This window comes from Mobula birostris, chromosome 6 (genome assembly GCF_030028105.1).
Source record: "Mobula birostris isolate sMobBir1 chromosome 6, sMobBir1.hap1, whole genome shotgun sequence".
NCBI lineage: Eukaryota > Metazoa > Chordata > Chondrichthyes > Myliobatiformes > Myliobatidae > Mobula > Mobula birostris.
This window is the reverse complement of record NC_092375.1, coordinates 30,672,204-30,691,323: the sequence shown is the minus strand read 5'-3', so window position 1 is coordinate 30,691,323 and position 19,120 is coordinate 30,672,204. Positions and strand designations below refer to the sequence as shown.

General features: G+C 40.5%; 1 protein-coding gene across 1 annotated transcript in view; it reads left to right on the top strand.

Annotated features, from left to right (window-relative positions):
- The first annotated feature begins 890 nt into the window (after positions 1-890).
- Positions 891-19,120, top strand: part of LOC140198898 (zinc finger protein 654-like) — a 59,002-nt gene continuing 40,772 nt past the window's right edge. Inside the window, exons 1-2 of the mRNA XM_072260107.1 lie at positions 891-1,041; positions 11,512-11,657. Coding sequence (XP_072116208.1) covers positions 916-1,041; positions 11,512-11,657 — 272 coding nt within the window. The 5' untranslated portion in view covers positions 891-915. The remainder of the gene's footprint in view (positions 1,042-11,511; positions 11,658-19,120) is intronic.

Genomic DNA, 19,120 nt, shown 5'->3' with positions numbered 1-19,120 from the left:
GAACTTGGTTGGATCTACATTCCAGAATGATAGGGTTGAAAGTCAGAAACCTTTTTCCCCAGGGCGGAAGTGTCAAATAGTAGTGCACATAGATTTCATAAGAGTGGAGAAAAGTTTAGAAGAGATTTGCAAGACACATTTTTAAACAGTGAGTGGTAAATGCCTGCAATGTGCTTCAAGAGAATATGGTGGTAACAACATTCAAGAGACATTTGGGCAGGCACGTGAAAAGGAGGAGCTTGAGGGATTTAGACCACATGCAGGCGATAAGATTAGTTCAGATTGGTGTAATTGCTTGCACAGTCATTGTAGACGGTAGGTCCTGTTCCAATGCTGTACCAGTCTATGTTCCATACACAATGGAGATGAAGGCCTTCTTGATGAGGGATGGGGTATATACAGACTGGATGCCAATGGTGACAGCCACAGCATTGGAAGTTGTCAGAAGGGTGGAGAGCCTGTGAGAAGGGACTGGATGCTTGGAGATGTTCAGTGGAAAACTGGATGTTTGGAGATGTTCAGTGGGGCAAACATAAGCCGAAACAATGGGCATACTAGGATAGTCTTGTATGTGAACCTCGTATATGAGCTAGAACCCGGCAAGACTAAGACACATTTCCCAATTTTGCAGCAATGTTTCCACTTTTTATGGTGGTTTATGATTATTGGCTGACTATGCGTCAATCACCAGAGAAACCACCCCCTTTTCCCGTAAAGGCCAGTAGAACAACTCGGGCGTCACTGCGGAGACACGTCACGTCCTCGTGCAACGCAGCGGCGAGGGGGAACCAACTGGAATATGGGGGATAGGAGACGGCGGGGGCGGGACCATGGATGGCAACGTACGTGCCCGAGCGTGGTGCGGTGACGGAGGCGCGTCCGTACGTTGGGTACGCGCAGGTAGGGCTGAGAAGCATGGCGGAAGAAGAGGAGTTGGAGGGAGCGAGTCTGAGGAAAGAACTGGAATATATAGAGAACGAACTGCGGATGTCCCTGAGTCTGGTCGCTGCGTCCAACGAATACTGCCTGAAGTTTTGTCGAGTGAGTGCGCCTCACTGTAAGGGTATTTAATTTTGTGGGGGGGAGGGGGGTGCTAGGGAGGAATTCAGTGATGTGGGAGTAAGCTGCCTGACAGCCCCCAGTACCCCTCCCTCCCTCCCTCCCTCCTTCCCATCGCTGGGCAATGCCACAGTTGCAGTACTTGATGTGTCTTGTTCCTGGCGGAGCTGTTTGACCCTTTCCTCTACCTTGCTTGGCTATTAATTGTGAGAGTTTGAAGGACGATCTTCATATAGGAAACTTTTTTTTACCCCCCCCCCGGAATAGAGTTGCTAAGTCTCATCTGAAACTCCTTTTTTGTAAGTGCGAGTTGTGATCGCTCTCTCAATCTTGAAGGCAGCATTTTATTATCACTGTGTATCAACAAAACTGTCAGGCCCTATGATGATAACTAAAGTTTTGGTGAAAGATGGTAAGGTGTTATCGACTGGATAATCGTTGGCCTATCAGTTAATTGGATTCTGGTAACTGGAGAGGGTTTGCTGTCCTGAATAGGGCGAAAGGAATAGATTGTTTGTTTGACTTCAGCTTTTCAACCTGCAGTTAAAATATTGTGCTAATTTAAATGCATTAGTTAATTTTTTTAAAACTCCCAGAATTTATTACATTAAATAATTTAGGACTGATATAGAACCTGACCTGTGTAACATGTAGATATTTTCTCTCCCAGTATTTGGCTATATATAATTGTTTTCAGGCCACTTGGGCCAAGCAGTCTGATGTTTAAGTGCCTCCCAGCTGTATATGTAGGTAAATATGTCAATGGGGTACCTTAAATCTGCAATATTAGCATTTATATGGTTGATACTATAAAGGTACATAGTTCATATTTTGTGTTTGTATGTAGGCACATGGTGCAGAGGCTGTCAGTGAAGCACTGACTGTTGTCAAACCAAGCCAAAAGACACATGAGACCCTGCAGATACTGGAAATCTTGAGCGCCACACACAAAATGCTGGAGGAGCTCAGCAATTGATACAGCATCTATGGCAGGGAATAAGCGGCTGGCTGTCCTATTCTCTATCCTATCAGGTTCCTCCTTCTGCACTTTATCTCTTCCACCTATCACCTCCCAGCTTCTTACTGCATCCCCTCTTCCCCCCACCCACCCATCTTCCCCTTCACCAGGGCATTTAATCCCCTGCTGTTTGTCCTCCGTCCCCTCCCTCTACCTTCTTATTCTGGCTTCTGCACTACTTCTTTCCAGTCGCGATGAAAGCTCTTGGCCCGAAATGCAGGCCAACTATCACAACTGTTTATTCCAGTCAATGGATGTTGCCTGACTTGCTGAGTTCCTCCAGCATTTTGTGTGTGCTGCTTAAACTGAGGTTTAAACTGGGCAGGGTGAAAAGCATTATCAAGGATGCATCTCACCCTAACCATGGACTTTTTACTCTCCTCCTATCCAGTTGGCGCTACAGGAGCCTCCGCTCCCACACCAGCAGACACAGGAAGAGCTTCTTCCCTGAGGCTATGACCCTGCTGAACCTCATATCACAGCGCTAAGCAGTATTGCACCCATATTGTTCTGACTCAGTGCTTTTATATTTGTGTGCTGTAGCACTTACTTTTTATTCGCAGTTATTTTATAAATAACACTATTCTTTACATTTCTGGCCAGATGCTAACTGCATTTCATTGGCTTTGTATCTGTATTCAGCACAATGACAATAAAGTTGAATCTAATCTAATCTAATCTAAAATGGGGCCAAGAGGAGACAAAGATGACTCTTGAGACTCTTACCAGCAAGAAGGCAGGTGGTAAGGTAAGCATGCCAAGTAAGGGAGTCCTAGGGTTGAGAGGAAATTGACAGCAGATGCTTTTTAGGGATTTGTACATTTGCAGCATTCCACTTCCTGGTATTCCAAGATAGAATGCATTTTACAGTTCTGCACTTGTTTTTTGCTTCCAAACTGTGATTTTACTTTACAATTCCTGTGGCTTGTTAATCTGTAGCTGAGACCATGTTATATCTATTGTAGAGAATAGCTAAGCAAAGTTGCATTGTAAGAGTGAAACATAATTGATGCAAATTTTCTTGCCTTGCTGGGCCATTACAACCACTTCAACACTGCCGTAGTTTACTCTTGATATTAATAATTCTTGCACTGATTATTTTACATTACAGCATAAATGTTGCTACTTGAATTTACAACATATTTGTTTTTAACTGAGTGTTTATAGTTATTATGGGAAGACGTGTTGTATATACAGTAACTTTTTTCCCCTTTGGATTTGCGTTTGCATCGTCGATGTTTAATGTGGATTTTATCACAACAGTTTTTTAATAAACCACTTAAGATTTGATCATCCAAGTAGCAACTATTTTCTATTGCATGCAATATGGAGATTAGTGATTGCCCTGGTTTGTTGCTCAAATTATATTTTCTGAAAGGGTTCGATGTTGAGAAGACACCTAAGGGGCATATAGTGTAGTTCATAAAGCAGTAGTGTTCTTTTAATAAATCAGAATCAGTTTTAATATCACCAGCATATGTCATGAAATAGGTTAACTTTAAAGCAGCAGTACAAAGCAATACATAAGAATAGAGAGAATAAAGAAAACTGAATTACAGTAAGTATACATATTTTAGTTTCAATAACTAGGAATTGAAAATAGTAGTGTTGTTGATGGGTTCAATGTCCATTCAGAAATCAGATGGTAGGGATCTTGGAAATTATTTTTCAGCAAGTTATCCTTTTTTTTTCTTATAGAGAACAGCATTTCTGAATCTTTCATCAAAAAGTTACAAAATTGACCAAGGAGATATGAAATACAAATAGACAATACTGGAAACACTCATCAGGTTAGGCAGCATCTGTGGAAACAGATAATGTTCTGACAAATGTTAACTTTGCTCTTTCCATGGGTGCTGCTTCATTCACATGCTGATTGTTGGGTGCTGCTTCATTCACATGCTGATTGTTTCTAGCAGTTTCCTTTTTATTTTGGATTTTCTGCCTCTGCATTTTACTTGATGCGGAAGGAGGTGTGATGGTTTATCCGGTCTGGTCATTACATTACTCATTACATACATGTCTAGAGTCTGCGAAAACTAGCAAATATTTGCGTTACTATATCAGGGCCCAAAATGTTTAAGAAGTCCCAATGCTGAATTTTGTGTGACGTAAGTGTAAGTGATAGTTTGCCTTTTTTGTTTTTGAGAAGAGTACAAACAGGTTTTGCTTTATATTTTAGCAATCATAGATTTGCTCATGATTGACATTTAACCTGATTTGAGCATATCTAATAAAGTTTTCTCCTGATAGTTACGATATTGTGCTTATAAGAATGTTTGACATTGGAATCGGAAGATAAAAAATTAATACAGCAAGGATAAACTCAATGTTCTTTATTTTGAAATAATAAGCAAAATAAAGTAGACAATAGACAATAGGTGCAGGAGTAGGCCATCCGGCCCTTCGAGCCAGCACCGCCATTCACTGTGATCATGGCTGATCATTCACTGTCAGTATCCAATTCCTGCCTTATCCCCATAACCTTTGATTCCATTATCTTTCAGAGCTCTATCCATCTCTTTTTTGAAAGCATCCAGAGACTTGGCCTCCACAGCCTTCTGGGGCAGAGCATTCCATATATCCACCGCTCTCTGGGTGAAAAAGTTTTTCCTCAACTCCGTTCTAAATGGCCTACCCCTAATTCTTAAACTGTGGCCTCTGGTTCTGGACTCGCCCATCAGCGGGAACATGCTTTCTGCCTGCAGCGTGTCCAATCCCTTAATAATCTTATATGTTTCAATAAGATCCCCTCTCAGCCTTCTAAATTCCAGAGTATACAAGTCCAGTCGCGCCAATCTTTCGACATATGACAGTCCCGCCATCCCGGGAGTAGCTTCTGAAGTAAACCAATGAAATCCATCTTCTGGACAATAAATTTAGAATTGAGAACGCCAATGTAGACTGTTTAAATGTGGAAATTTGATGGATTGTCCTGAATAGGAATAGCTCCTTTGGAAATATTTATATCCTGGATCATTCCTTCTCAGAGTTGGAAACTGTAATAACTCTTATTAGTTAAAGAGATAGTGACACACCAAGGGAAAACGTTGAGTATCTTCATATCCCTTTCAGAGTGCAGACACTTTAGATGGAGTATGATGTGTGTAACTGTCTATCATCAGGGTAAGGCAAACCATCTCATAACAAAATCTGATGCTGCACCACAGGGATAATGCAAAGTAGAAGTCCAGTCAAAAGGGAGAAATAAGGAAGCTGAGAAAAATTCTGGTTGTGTAGGATAAAATATGAAAAATAGTGTACAGGAACTCAATTGAGTGATAACTGGTATGTGGATCTGTTGGGAACATGCATGAGACTATAATGAATACCAGGGAAACTGCAAACTTGTTCATTAAAATGTTATAACATTCTGCCAGCTAAAAGTCAAGTTCAAAACATCTTCAGAGAGAACTTAAAAATTACTGTAGTTGCAAGGATAAAATCCTTAAGTTTTTTTTTTAAGTATTGAATATAAGAAAACTCAAGATTGACAAATCTGTAGATCTTGATAGAAAGGGTGCAGAGGAGATCTACAAGGATGTTGTCTGGATTGGGGAGCATGCCTTATGAGAATAGGTTGAGTGAACTTGGCCTTTTCTCCTTGTAATGGCAGAGAGGTGAACTAATAGAGGTGTACAAGATGATGAGAGACATTGATCGTGTGGATAGTCAGAGGCTATTTCCCAGGGCAGAAATGGCTAACATGAGAGGACACAGTTTTAAGGTGCTTGGAAGTAGGTACAGAGGAGATATCAGGGATAAGTTTTTTTACACAGAGGGTGGTGAGTGTGTGGAATGGGCTGCCAGTGACGGTGGTGGAGGTGGATACGATAGGGTCTTTTAAGAGACTTTATGGAGCTCAGAAAATTAGAGGGCTTTGGGTAACCCTGGTAATTTCTCGGGTATGGACATGTTCGGCACAGCTTTGTGGACCGAAGGGCCTGTATTGTGCTGTAGGTTTTCTATGTATCTATGTTTTGCAGACCAGGATGGTTCAAGAAATAGCAGAGGAATTCTGGATCGCTGCTGATTTTAATTTTTCCAAGCAATCCAGTTGCAATTCAGAATTCTGTTTTTGGAATAAAAAATTAAAATACTGTAAAACTATGATTATTTATTAGATACTGATAGTTTGGCACCTGATACACCTGGTTCTGTTTCCCATACTTCCTTTATATTCACTGGTGCCCTTTTTCTGGTGTTTGTCTCAAGCTCATTTGGTTCACTGACATATACATATTTTTTATATTTCTTTGAAACTAGTGACTTGTCGGTTTGCCAGCAGTGTATGCTTGCAGTCTATGGACAGTGTAACTGAGTTCTTAAATGTATATCAATGTCAAAAAAGCAGATCGGTATTGTGAAAAAGCGGAATATTTTTGTGAAGATTTATTTTTGATAAATTCTATTTAAAATAATAAGTCATATATGAGGCATGTCCATTGATGTCTTTTTAAAACAAAAACAGAAAACACTGGAAATCCTCAGTAAGTTGGGTAGTGTCAGTAGACAGAGAAATAAGGTTAATGAATCTGTACTTCAGACTTCAGCTATTGATGTCTACATGGATTTTAAGAAGGCAAACGAGATGCTTCCAGTAAAAAATACATGGGTTAGAGGTGATATGATTTGATTTGGGGTAGCACTGCGTGTGGCCAGCAGAGCTGCTGCCTCACAGCTTTTGTGTCCTGATATGTGGAGTTCACATGTTCTTCCTTTGCCTACATTGTGTCCTTTCTCATCTCAAAGACTTGCAGGTTAGGAAATTGTAAATTGCTTGTACCATGTGGATGAGTATCAAAAGCTGAGGGGAGTTGACAGGAATGTGGGAGATTAAAGAGGGATTCATAGAAGTGAATGCTCAAACGGCAGCTCAAATTCAGTGGCCAAGGGGTTTCTCCATGCTGTATGACTGATTCAACAACCTTACAACTGGCTGATAACTGTTTGGGTGAACCTTTTTAACAATGATTGAAATGCAGGAATAGGGAGTTGTAAATTGAGGATTTTGAATGATGGTCAGTTGGAAAGCAAAACAAATTGTTTTGTTGGGAGGAGGAAATTGCATTAAAAAACATAGATTAGTTTACCATGCAGAAGTATTGTAGGCTGAATATAATATGGGGAAGTGTGATGTCATTTCACGCTGGATATGAGGAGTAAAGATAAGTAAGGATTTTTTTTTACTGAAGTTAAGAGTTGCAAAGTACAAGATGATTTGGATGTACATATGTACAAAGTAATCACAAAACATATGGAAAGCTTGCTTTGATTTTGGAAGTATAAAGGTGTGGAAGCCATTCCTCATATGTTGGGCTTGCCCTTTGTCCTTGCCACTTCAGTTACTTTATGCTCCTGAGCATCTTGCTGCCATCACTGTTTCTTGAAACAAAGTGTCTGACTGCTGATGAGGTGACTCAGCCACAAACAGCAGGTTCTCGGCCCTTGCCACCACACTATCCTTTGACAGCTGGCTGCTGTCAGAAGTCAATGAGCCATATAAAACAGTTAATAGCATTAAGAAACTACTTAAGTAATAGCAAACCCTTAAGTTTGTAAAATGTGCTGGAAGAAAAAGTACCTGTGCTTTTCAATCTAGGTCAGTGACCCTGTTTATATGAATAGAATTGTGTTACATTTCCATCTATGACTGGCATAAAGCTGAGGGGCCAGACACAAAGTGCACTTAGCCTGGCAGCTCAGTGTGACTGAGTTCCTCCCATGAACATGCTAAATCCAGCAATGGAGCGAGAGATCAGATTTCTGTGTATATGGTCTCCAGCTTATTTCACTTCATGAATCACTATATGAAGCATCTATGGGAGTTGGAGTCATTCTTTTTCATGAAGAGCACCTTATGGGTGGTTTAGCAGTAAGTATAATTTGGACTGTTCAGTTGTAGGTACTGCATTTTGACATTGTCTTAATCACAGCACAGTGTAGATTTACCTCAGTGATACTAAAGAGTAAAGGGTTAACATCTGTTGACAAGGTTGATTGACAGCTCTTGTTTTCCTCTAGTTGAGGTTAAAATGCAAAAGGAAATGTGTTTTGAATCCAGAGCATGAGACCAACCTTAAAATTACTTCGAAGAAATTGAACTGTTATAGTGATTTTGCCACCCCAAACTAATGTAGAGGCTGGTTCATTTAAAATGTTCAGTTCCATAGTTATTTGTTAGATGTGTGGTACAGAGGTGGATAGCTGGATTTGAGGTATACATTGATCAAATGACCAATGTCACTTGGACACTTGTCTGAATGGGACAGGTCTGGGGCCTTTAGATGGGTTTTATTCGATTATAAATTATGTATCTTGTAGTCAGGCTTTAAAGAATTATTTAAAGAATTAAAACATGGCTACGACTTATTAAAAATTATATTGTCGAGTGGTCAGGTGACAAATAAGGTGCATTTTTGTCAAATACACGTTTAGATGTTCAAAATGCTTATGCATAGTTCAGAAAAAAATATTCGTGAAACATTTTTTACTGAAGAATATATGGGAGTTGCAAAGGTGATTTGAAATGCTAAATTACCTGTAGTTGATAGTTGATATATTAGCTTTTGATTGCCAATAGCTTGGTTTAAATACAGTGGAATTTTATCATCTGAGACAAAGTTCAAAGTGAAATTTATTATCAGAGTACATACATGTCACCACATACAACCCTGAGATTCTTTTTCCTGCGGGCATACTCAGCAAATCTATAGAATAGTACATGTAAACAGGATCAATGAAAGAACAAGCATCGAAGACTGTTAAAATGTAACTATAAATAAATAACAAGAACTTGAAATAACAAGATAAAAAGTCCTTAAAGTGAGATCATTGGTTCTGGGAACATCTCAATGGATAAGTGTAATTATCTCCTTTTGTTCAAGAGCCTGATGGTTGAGGGGTAGAAACTGCTCTTGAACCTGGTGGTGCGAGTCCTGAGGCACCTGTACCCTCCTCTACCTGATGGCAGCAGCGAGAAAAGAGCATGGCCTAGATGGTGAGGATCTTTGATTGATGCTGCTTTTCTACGGCAACGTTTCATGTAGATGTGCTCAATGGTTGGGAGGGTTTTGCCCTTGAAGTACTGGGTCAAATCCACTACTTTTTGTAGTATTTTCTGTTCAAAGGCATTGATGTTCCCATACTAGGCTGTAATGCAACCAATCAGCATACTTTCCACCACAAGCCTATAGAAGTTTGCCAAGGTTTTCAATGACATGCTGAACCTCTGCACTCTCCTGAGAAAATAGGGGCACTGTTGTCCTAACTCCACAATAATATTTATATGATAGCTGGTTCTCTAAGATAGTAACACCCAGGAATTTAAAGTTACTGTCCCTCTCCACCTCTGATCCTCTGATAATTACTGGCTAATGGGCTTCTGGTTTCCTTCTCCTGAAGTCTACAATCAGTTATTTGGTCATATTAACACTGAGTAAGAGGTTGTTGTTATGACACCACTCAGCCAAGCGTTTCATCTTCCTCCTTTGTGCTGATTCATCACCCCCTTTGATACAGCCCACAACAGTGGTTTCATCAACAAACCTGTATATGGTGTTGGTGTTGGAGCTGTACTTAGCCACACAATTTGTGAAGTGAGTAGAGCAGAGGTCTAAGTACACATCCCTGCGGTGCTCCTGTGCTGATGGAGATGTTTTTGCCAATCCAAACTGACTGGGGTCTACAAGTGAGGAATCCAGGATCCAATTGCACAAGGGGGTATTGAAGCCCAGGTCTTGGAGTTTACTGATTAGTTTTGAGGGAATGATGGTGTTAGGTGCCAAGCTGTAATCAATAAAGAACATCCTGATGTATGCATGTTTGCTATCCAGATATTCTGTCTTTGTGTGAAGAGTCAACAAGATAGCAACAAGTCTACAGCAGTTGCTTTGGTAGGCAAATTGGAGTGGATCCAGATTGCATTCAGACAAGGGCTGATATGCTTCAACACCAGTCTCTCCAAACACTTCACTGTGGATGTAAGTGCCACTGGGCGATTGTCATTTAGACAGGTTCCCATGTTTTTCTTGGATATCTGTACAATTGAAGCCTGCTTGAAGCATGTAGAAACCACATACTGCTGGAACGAGAGGTTGAAGATGTCTGTGAATACACCAGCCAGTTGGTCGGCGCAGGTCTTCCGTTCTCGGCCAGGTACTCCGTCCAGACCAGATGCTGTCCTTGGATTCACTCTCTTGAATACAGCCCACACGTCATCTTCAGACACTGAAACCAAAGGATCATCAGGGGACATGGTGGTGTATGATGGTTCCTCCCTGTTCTGGTGATCAAAGTGAGCATAGAGACATTAAGCTGATCTGGAAGTGAAACTCTGCTGTCGCCCTATGTCGTAAGATTTAACTTTGTAGGAGGTTATGGCATTCAAACCTTGCCACAGCTGTCAAACATCCCTCACTGGTTCCAGTCTAGTCCGGAATCTTCACTTTGCCTGAGAGGTGGCTTTCTGGAGACCATACCTGCACCTCTTGTAGCACTCTTGATCTCCAGTTATGAATACCTCCGATTTGGCTCTCAGCAGGTTACAGATTTCATTGTTCATCCAGGGCTTCTGATTGGGGAAAACCCAATAGGGACACACTCATCCACACCTGTTTAATTAATAAAGTCTGTAACTACCCTGGTGTCGTCATTCAGGTCCTCAGTTGAGTTCTTGAACAAGGTCCAGTCCACTAACTCAAGGCAATCCTGTAATCGTTCCTCAGTCTCCCGCGACCACCTTTTGGATGTCTTGATCTCTGAGCCTTGCATTATTCATAGCTATATATCTGTATCCTTAAAATTAATAAGGTACTTAGCGATAGTAGAGTCACTTGCTGCTGAGCAAGTTTAACAAAAAAGTAAATCCTTATCCTGTAGAACCCCCATGGAAATAGTTGAGCAAAAATTAACCACGTGTTAAAAGAAAAAACTTTTGTAACATGAAGGGTGTTTGTCTGACTTGATGTTTGATTATAATCTTTGTTGCTGTGATCAACGTGGGGCAAAAAAGATAAAACTTGCTGGATTGTTTGTCAACCATTTAATATTGCAAAACCATTTCTTAAATATAAAATATTTTTTATTGAAAAAGAAAGATGGTACAGTATATAAAAGATACCAGATTGCATTTTACTGTATTTTTTCACTCTGGATTACACTTCAACAGATTGTGTATTTGCTTTTATTCTTGGATTTGTCACAGCATTGGTCTATTGTGCCTGTACCAATCCATTTATCCTGATGCCTCTTTCAGGATAATATATTTTTTAACTCTTTCAGTCCTAATCTCTACATTTGACAATTGAATTGTGAACTATGCAAATAGAGATTTGGATTGTATCTGCAACATTTTAGTAACTGTTGTAGAAAGCTAGAAAAGTGATGGCCAAAGAAGTCAGCATATAACCCTCTGTCTTCTCTTCCTCAAACAGGTAACTGAATGGCATGCTGGGAAATGGCAGGTGCCTTTGCCACTACTTCAAGTGCTTAAAAATGCGATTTGCTGTTTTACCAAAGCAAGACCACTTCTCGCTGCAGAATGTGAACACGTTCAATATGTCTTGAGCCGGCTGGCTTTGTAAGTAGTTTTTAATCTTTCTATTTTAGTATATCTGGCTTTAATATCATTGCAGTAATACTCTTAATCTGGCATACTTGGGATTTCTATGGTGCCTGCCTGGCTGCCAAGTTTTCTGGACTATTACCCCAGCATACTTTTTAAACTACTTAACTTATTTTCTAGTGAACACAGTAAGAACCTGTAGAGTATGAGGGGATGGCAGGAAGAGGGCCTGTGGTGAATTTCAAGGGAGTGCAGGAAATGGGACTTGGGTGAGTTTCCCAAGTCTCCCAACTGCTTAATAGATAATCAGAGTTACTGTGAAAAGTGAAATTGATAAATGTAATTGTTAGTGTTGGTTACTGTATCTGCTGCTCTACAGTTTTATACAAATTAATTGTGCAAGACTTATGGCTGACAGCTGCCCATGAGTCTATCTTGGTATGTATTCACTGGATCTTCAGATAAACATGCATGCCTATTGGAGCAACACACACAAATGCTAGACGAACTCAGCAGACCAGGCAACATCTATGGAAAAGAGTACAGTTGCTGTTTTGGGCAGAGACCTTTCAGCAAGATTGGAGCTCTTTTTGTGTTAGATGTATGCTTTCCTTATTTCTCTTCCCAGTTGCATCTTATAATACAAACTGTCGCACTTAAGGGATACTGCAGAAACTGGAAATTTTGAGCAACACATGAAATGCTGGAGGAACTCAGCGAGTTAGACAGAATCCATGGAAGGAAATGAACAGCCGAATTCTTGGACCTGGCTCGAAACGCTTGTGTCTAAGGGTCTCGGCCTGAAACGTCTACTGTCAATTTCTCTCTAGATGCTGCTTCAGCTAAGTATGAACTGTTGTCTGCCAGGCTGTTCTGCTTTGCTCTTGGCTGTCTGCTTAACAGTGTGACCTTGCTCTTTTCTCCTTTCCTTTGGGGATTATCATATATTTCCTAATTTCTTCAGCACAGTAACATGATGCAGTTTAGAAATCTGTAGACACATTTGTACTTGGTGTTATCTCTGGGGAGGCTAATGTTAATTATGATCCCTGCAATTTAGTTAAAACTTCAAGTGGATAGTAGTCGGTAAACCTACAAAGTTACTATTTGGCTTTTTAATTCATGTCAAAAAAGAACGATCAGGATTTTTAGTATTGTCATGGGATTTATTTAAGTGTTTCAGTTCATTACTCGGGACTAGTATGTACTATTATAAATTTAAAATTGCCTACTCACCTGCGCCATGCACCAGTGTTAACGCTCTAGCTACTAAGAACAATAGTTGTTACAGATGAAAAATTATAGTGAATAGTGGACTTCAGTTCAAAGTAAATTTATTATCAAAATACATATGTCACCATATACTACCCTGAGTTTCAAATTCTTGTGGGCATTCACAGTAAATACAAACAGACACAAATGGATCAATGAAAAACCACACACAACAAAGACAGACAGCCAACCAATGTGCAAAAGTCAATAAATTTGCAAATGCAAAAAGGGGGTAAAAACAGAATAATAATAAATAAGCAATAAATATCAAGAATATAAATTATAATCCTTGAAACTGAGTCCATAGGTTCTGGAACCAGTTCAGTGTTGAGGTGAATGAAGTTGAGATAAGCATTTGACCTTAAGTTTTTTCACCTTATTTCTGTAGGCTGTCTCATCGTTGTTGGTGATGGTCCCCAACACTGCTTATGGAGAATCAATATCAATGGAGAATGAAATGGTTCCATTTGTGAGAACTAGGAATAGCTGGAGAGAAAAAAAAACATCCATAGTACTTACTAACTTGCATTATCTTCCAGTTTGTTAACAAAATATTTTTGAAATCCTTTAATTTCAAATTACCAGCCCCTGCTTTCTAGCTTGCTACTAGACAGTAGGATCTGTCCTCTAAATCCCTCTGTGTTTACTTCTCTTTATTCCTTTTAAGATGGGTAATACTTTAATAATACTTTATACTTTATTGTCGCCAAACAATTGGTACTAGGACGTACAGTCATCACAGCAATATTTGATTTTGCGCTTCACACTCCCTGATTACAAATATTAAATATTAAAGATATTAAAAATAGTTAAAAATAGTAAATATTAAAAATTTAAATTTTAAGTCATAAATAGAAAATAGAAAAATGGGAAGTAAGGTAGTGCAAAAAAACTGGGAGGCAGGTCCGGATATTTGGAGGGTACGGCCCAGATCTGGGTCAGGATCCGTTCAGCAGTCTTATCACAGTTGGAAAGAAGCTGTTCCCAGACATCATTTAATAAAAAGATGTCATTTAATTCCACCATACTGAATCAGAATTAGATTTAATATCACCAATGTATGTCGTGAAACTTGTTAATTTTGCGCAGCAGTACAACGCAATACACGATAATATAGAAAAAAAACCTGAGAATTAATATATTTTTTAAATAGTTAATTAAGTAGTGCAAACATGGCAGTAAAAATAATGAAGTAGTGTTCATGGGTTCATTCAGAAATCGGATGGCAGAAGGGAAGAAGCTGTTCCTGAATTGTTCAGTGTGCGCTTTCAGGCTTCTGTATCCACTTCTTGATGAGAAGAGGGCATGTCCTGGGTGGGAGGGGTCGTTAATGATTTATGTCACCTTTTTGAGGCACTGGCCCTTGAAAATGTCTTGGATATATGGAGGCTAATGCCTATTATGAAGCTGATTAAGTTTGCACCTCTCTGCAGTTTACTTTGATCCTGTGCAATAGGCCCCCGCCCCCCCCCCCCCAATACCAGGCGGTGATGCAGCCAGTTAGAATGCTTTCCACGGTACACCTGTAGAAATTTGTGAGTGTTTTAGGTGATAAACCAGATGTCCTCAAACTGTGTATGTTCTCTCATTTGACCCTTTCTGAAGTCCACAGTCAGCCCTTTGCTTACTGATAGACGCAGGATCTCCCCCTCCCCCTCCCACTTTCAAATCTCTTACTAGCTCTTCTTTCAGTTAGTCCTGATGAAGGGTCTCGGCCCGAAACGTTGACTGTACCTCTTCCTAGAGATGCTGCCTGGCCTGCTGCGTTCACCAGCAACTTTTAGGTGTGTTGCTTGAAATTCCAGCATCGCAGATTTCCTCGTGTTTACTTACTGATGTTGAGTGCAAGGTTGTTGCTGCGATACCTCTCAACTAGCTAATATATCTCGCTCCTGTACGCCCTCTGGTCACCATCTGAGATTCTGCCAATAAAGGTTGTACATCAGCAAATCTATGTATGGCATTTGAGCTGTGCCTAGCCATGCAGTTATGGTTGTAGAGTAGAGCAGAGGGCTAAGTACACATCCCTGAGGTGCGCCTATGTTGATTGTCAGTGACGTGGAGATGTTCTTTCCGATCTGCACAGATAATGATCTGGTTAGGAAGTCGAGGATCCAATTGCAGAGGGAGGTATAGAGGCCCAGGTTCTGCAACTTTTCTGTCAGAGCTGTAGGAATGAAGGTGTTAAATGCTGAGATGTAGTCATTGAACGGCATCCTGACCCTTTCTGAAGTCCACAATCCTTGATCATCTGAGTTTTTTTTTGATCAGTAACAAAAATGCTTTAGTTGAGTAACATGGGATATTTTGCCTGGTTAAAGGTACTGTATAAAAGTGTCCTATAAAGAGTTGTCAGGGAAAATAGTCCTTGCATCCACCTTCTAGTATGTATATGGTGCGCACTTCTGAAAACTTGTGTTCATTGTTAAACCTGGCTTGTTTAAATTTCTGCTCAATATTGACTCATTTGCTGCATGTTGAAATTTTGATTGTAGTACCAACATCAGGCAAAGGTTGTTTCATAATTTTTGGAATTGTGAATGATAGCAAGGATATGTAGTTAACATCAAACATGTTCCCTTCTCATTGTGTAGTTGATTAAAAATGGTTAGACCAAGGACAATTCCATGAGAAGTGCTTAGAGAAAAATCCTGAGGCTGGGTAGTTGGTCACTTCTATGTGGTAGGTATGATTAGAGCCATTGATTTCATTGTTACTAAGATTCCATGATTTGCATTATTCCAAAACTGTCTTGTGACCAAAATAAGGTATTCTTATGTAATCTCTGCCGTGCAGATCATTTATCCATATTTAGGAAAATAAAGATTAGTTAGAGCACATTTGACTTGATGGAACTCTTGGGGAGCATCCTTGAGCAGGTGTTGAATGAGTACAGGTTAAATGAAAATCCATCACTCATTTCTTTGATTTACTTCATTTACATATTTAATGTGAACAGTGATCTGTTTTCTGTGCTTTAAAGGACTCAACATTTTAAATTTAATTAATTCATGCTAGTGGTTATAGCAGTAATAAGTAAAACAAGAAAACATCCCAGAATACTCAAAACTGAGAATGAAAGCAGACTCTTAAGTACTCCAGTAGTTTTATATACGTTAGATAATTTTAAGGAAAATCTGGGTGAACTATTTGAGTTTTGCAGTTCTGCAGATTTTATTCCAATACTGTACTGCTGTTCAAAGAGGGAAAACCCAGTAGATCCTGCAGTTGCTGGAAATCCAGGGTGCAAAACACAAAATGTTGGAGGAACTCAGCAGGTCAGGCAGCTTCTTTGGAAAGGAATAAAGAGTTGACGTTTCAGGCTGAGACCCTGATGAAGGATTTTGTATGTTGCTCAAAGGGATAAATGTTTTATACGTGGTATTAATAGAATTTGAAGAAAAAATAACAGTTGAAAACTTACTAATTATATAATTGGAGACTTCCGATGTTGATGGTCTCCCTAGAGACCCCAAGCTGTTCCCCCACTGGGCCTCCACTAAGTTTCCCGACACCTCTCTGATCAGCTGAACAACTGAAGGAGGGGCATGATCCCCTGAAATGATCCCCCTGGCGCTGCATGCAACTTAGCTGCCCTCCTAGCTAGAGAAGACACACTGAAAACTTTCCCCCCTCTTTCAAATAACTGACAGCTGTCACTACGGTGTAAGTGAACCTGACAGCTCTAACACCGTCACCAGCCTGCCTACTCAAACTTTCAACCAATCCCTGTCACTGTCCCTCAACCGAGCACTGCCACTCATCTAACAACTGAGAGATCCGTTCCGCCCATGTCTCCGCCCCTCTTGGGGTAGACACTATCCCAAACGCCAGGCGGAGTCTACCAGAGCTAGAACATTTATTCGCAGACCCGACTTCCAAATCAGACCACTCTTTCCTCTCTCTCCCAACCGCATGGATAGCCCCGAGTGCCACCTCCAACTCGTCAATGCCAGCCTGAACTCGAACAAAGACTGCACCCACAACGCATACAGCAATCACCAGCAAATAACCCACAGAGACACACATTACAGATTTAAACAGGGCACCCACACAGCATACCAGTAGACCCAATCCTGGACAAAGCCCGCACAATGTAGCCCCCCTGGCCACCCTCAGGGTCGCTCGGCTCGCTGTCGTCTAGGGAAACAGCCCTCGGCCCCGCCAAACTGGGTAATAGTTTATGTGGATGCTGTGTGATGTACCCCACCCCGCCCAAATAGCAGACAATACACCAGATAGGATTAAATGATTTACAGTTTATAGATATTACTGGAACTATATAATTAATAGAGAATAAAATATAAAAGGAAAATAAAAGGCGCCACACTTATCAAAGTTCAATCTCTTCGTGCACACATGCAGTTGGAGCTCAGGACCCTTCTTCTTCACCCTGCGACCCCTCGGACCACCTTGACCGACCACCTGGGACCAACAACGGTGGTCGACCAGACGCTCCACATGAGTCCATCTCCATCTCCTCGCTGAACGCCCTCCTTGGGGTCCGACTCCGTTAGTGGACATCACAGCACCTGGTCCATCCTCTGTCTCGCTCTCCCGCCTTCTGCCCCAAAACCCTGCACATACAATATCTTACAGATACACCAAAAACATAACAATTATCCCAATTGGTTCATAACACCTTCTTATCAGTAACGTGATTCAACAAACTGCTAGCGGGAGGGCTTTCTCAGCATTTAACATAACAAAGAAGCATTCCCAAGTATAACATAACAAAGAAGCCATTTTAATTAGCCTAGGCAGTAGAGACAAACCCCCCTTACAATGGGTTGCAAAGTAATTTCTGATTACAAAAATTTTGTTTATCTTTAAAATTAATATGTAGGATAAAAGTGATTACAAATTTTAATTTGTGGTGTAAATATGATCTACACAGCAAATGAAAGTGAAATGATGTACATTAAACTGAACAGCAAAATGTAACTTGCAGCTTAATATTAAGACCATTTAATAGGCATCAAATTGGAAATAAAACTTGACAATTTAATTAACTGGCCACACAGTGAAATTCACTTTGAATGTATGTGCCTTGTAGCAGTAGGACAGGATGGTACGGAAAAATGCACAGAAGTACAGTCAGCCCTCTGTATCCACGGGTTCTGTATCCGTGGATTCAACCAACCGTGGATCGAAAATATTCAAAAAAAGTTCCAGAAAGTTTCAAAAAGCAAAACTTGAATTTGCCGTGTGCTGATCACTACGCAGAATCCACGTGAATGAAGTGATGTGTAGGCATACCCTGCTGTAGCCTCCCGCCATTTCACAGATCCTCAGTCTCCAGCACTCGTTGTTTGAGCATTGTTTGCCTCACATCTCGTTTGTTCGCTACTTGTGTTGTGAGCGAGAGGAAGGAGTTTAAGGCTATTAAGGGGTGGCTGGCTGGCTATGTAAAGCGCTACAGCCTCAAGAACTTAAAGATCGGGGGGTGGGGTGGGGGGAATCGACATCAGCTGATGCCGAGGCAGCATCAGCGTTCCCAGAAGAGCTACGATGGTTGCGTCTGTACTGAACATGTACAGACTTTTTTCTTGTCATTATTCCCTAAACAATACAGTATAACAACTACTTACATAGCATTTATATTGTATTAGGTATTATAAGTAATCTAGAGATGATTTAAAGTATACGGGAGGATGTGCGTATGTTATATGCAAATACTACGCCATTTTATATAAGGGAATTGAGCATCCACGGATTTTGGTATTCGCGGGGGGTCCTGGAACCAGTCCCCTGCGGATACCGAGGGACGACTGTACTCTGGTTGTAGCCTTGGCTGTGGTGTCACCAAGTTGCTAATTCTGCTGAAGAGAACAGAGCAGAGCATTTGAATATTTGACATCAGTTGGGACATTAATATCCTTGTGTTAGTTCTGTCTGAGTGAGAGGAGGGCATCTATCCCAGTTTTCCTGAGCAGCTAGAAGATGTAACAATGGAGCTATTGGCTGCAATTCCATCTTTTACAAACATACAGTATTTATGCTAAGATTCTTCTTGGCATATGTGTCATTGGGGCAAACGTTAGAGAAAAAAATACATAATGTTTCCAGGTAATCTTGGTTATCAAGTCATTGATACTGCTTCCTCAATTTTTGCTTAAGTTTTTGCTAGGTGTATGATGTATATGATCTTCTATTTTGTGGATGGAATATGCACTCTTAACTTGAGCTGTTTAGCTATTTGGAAG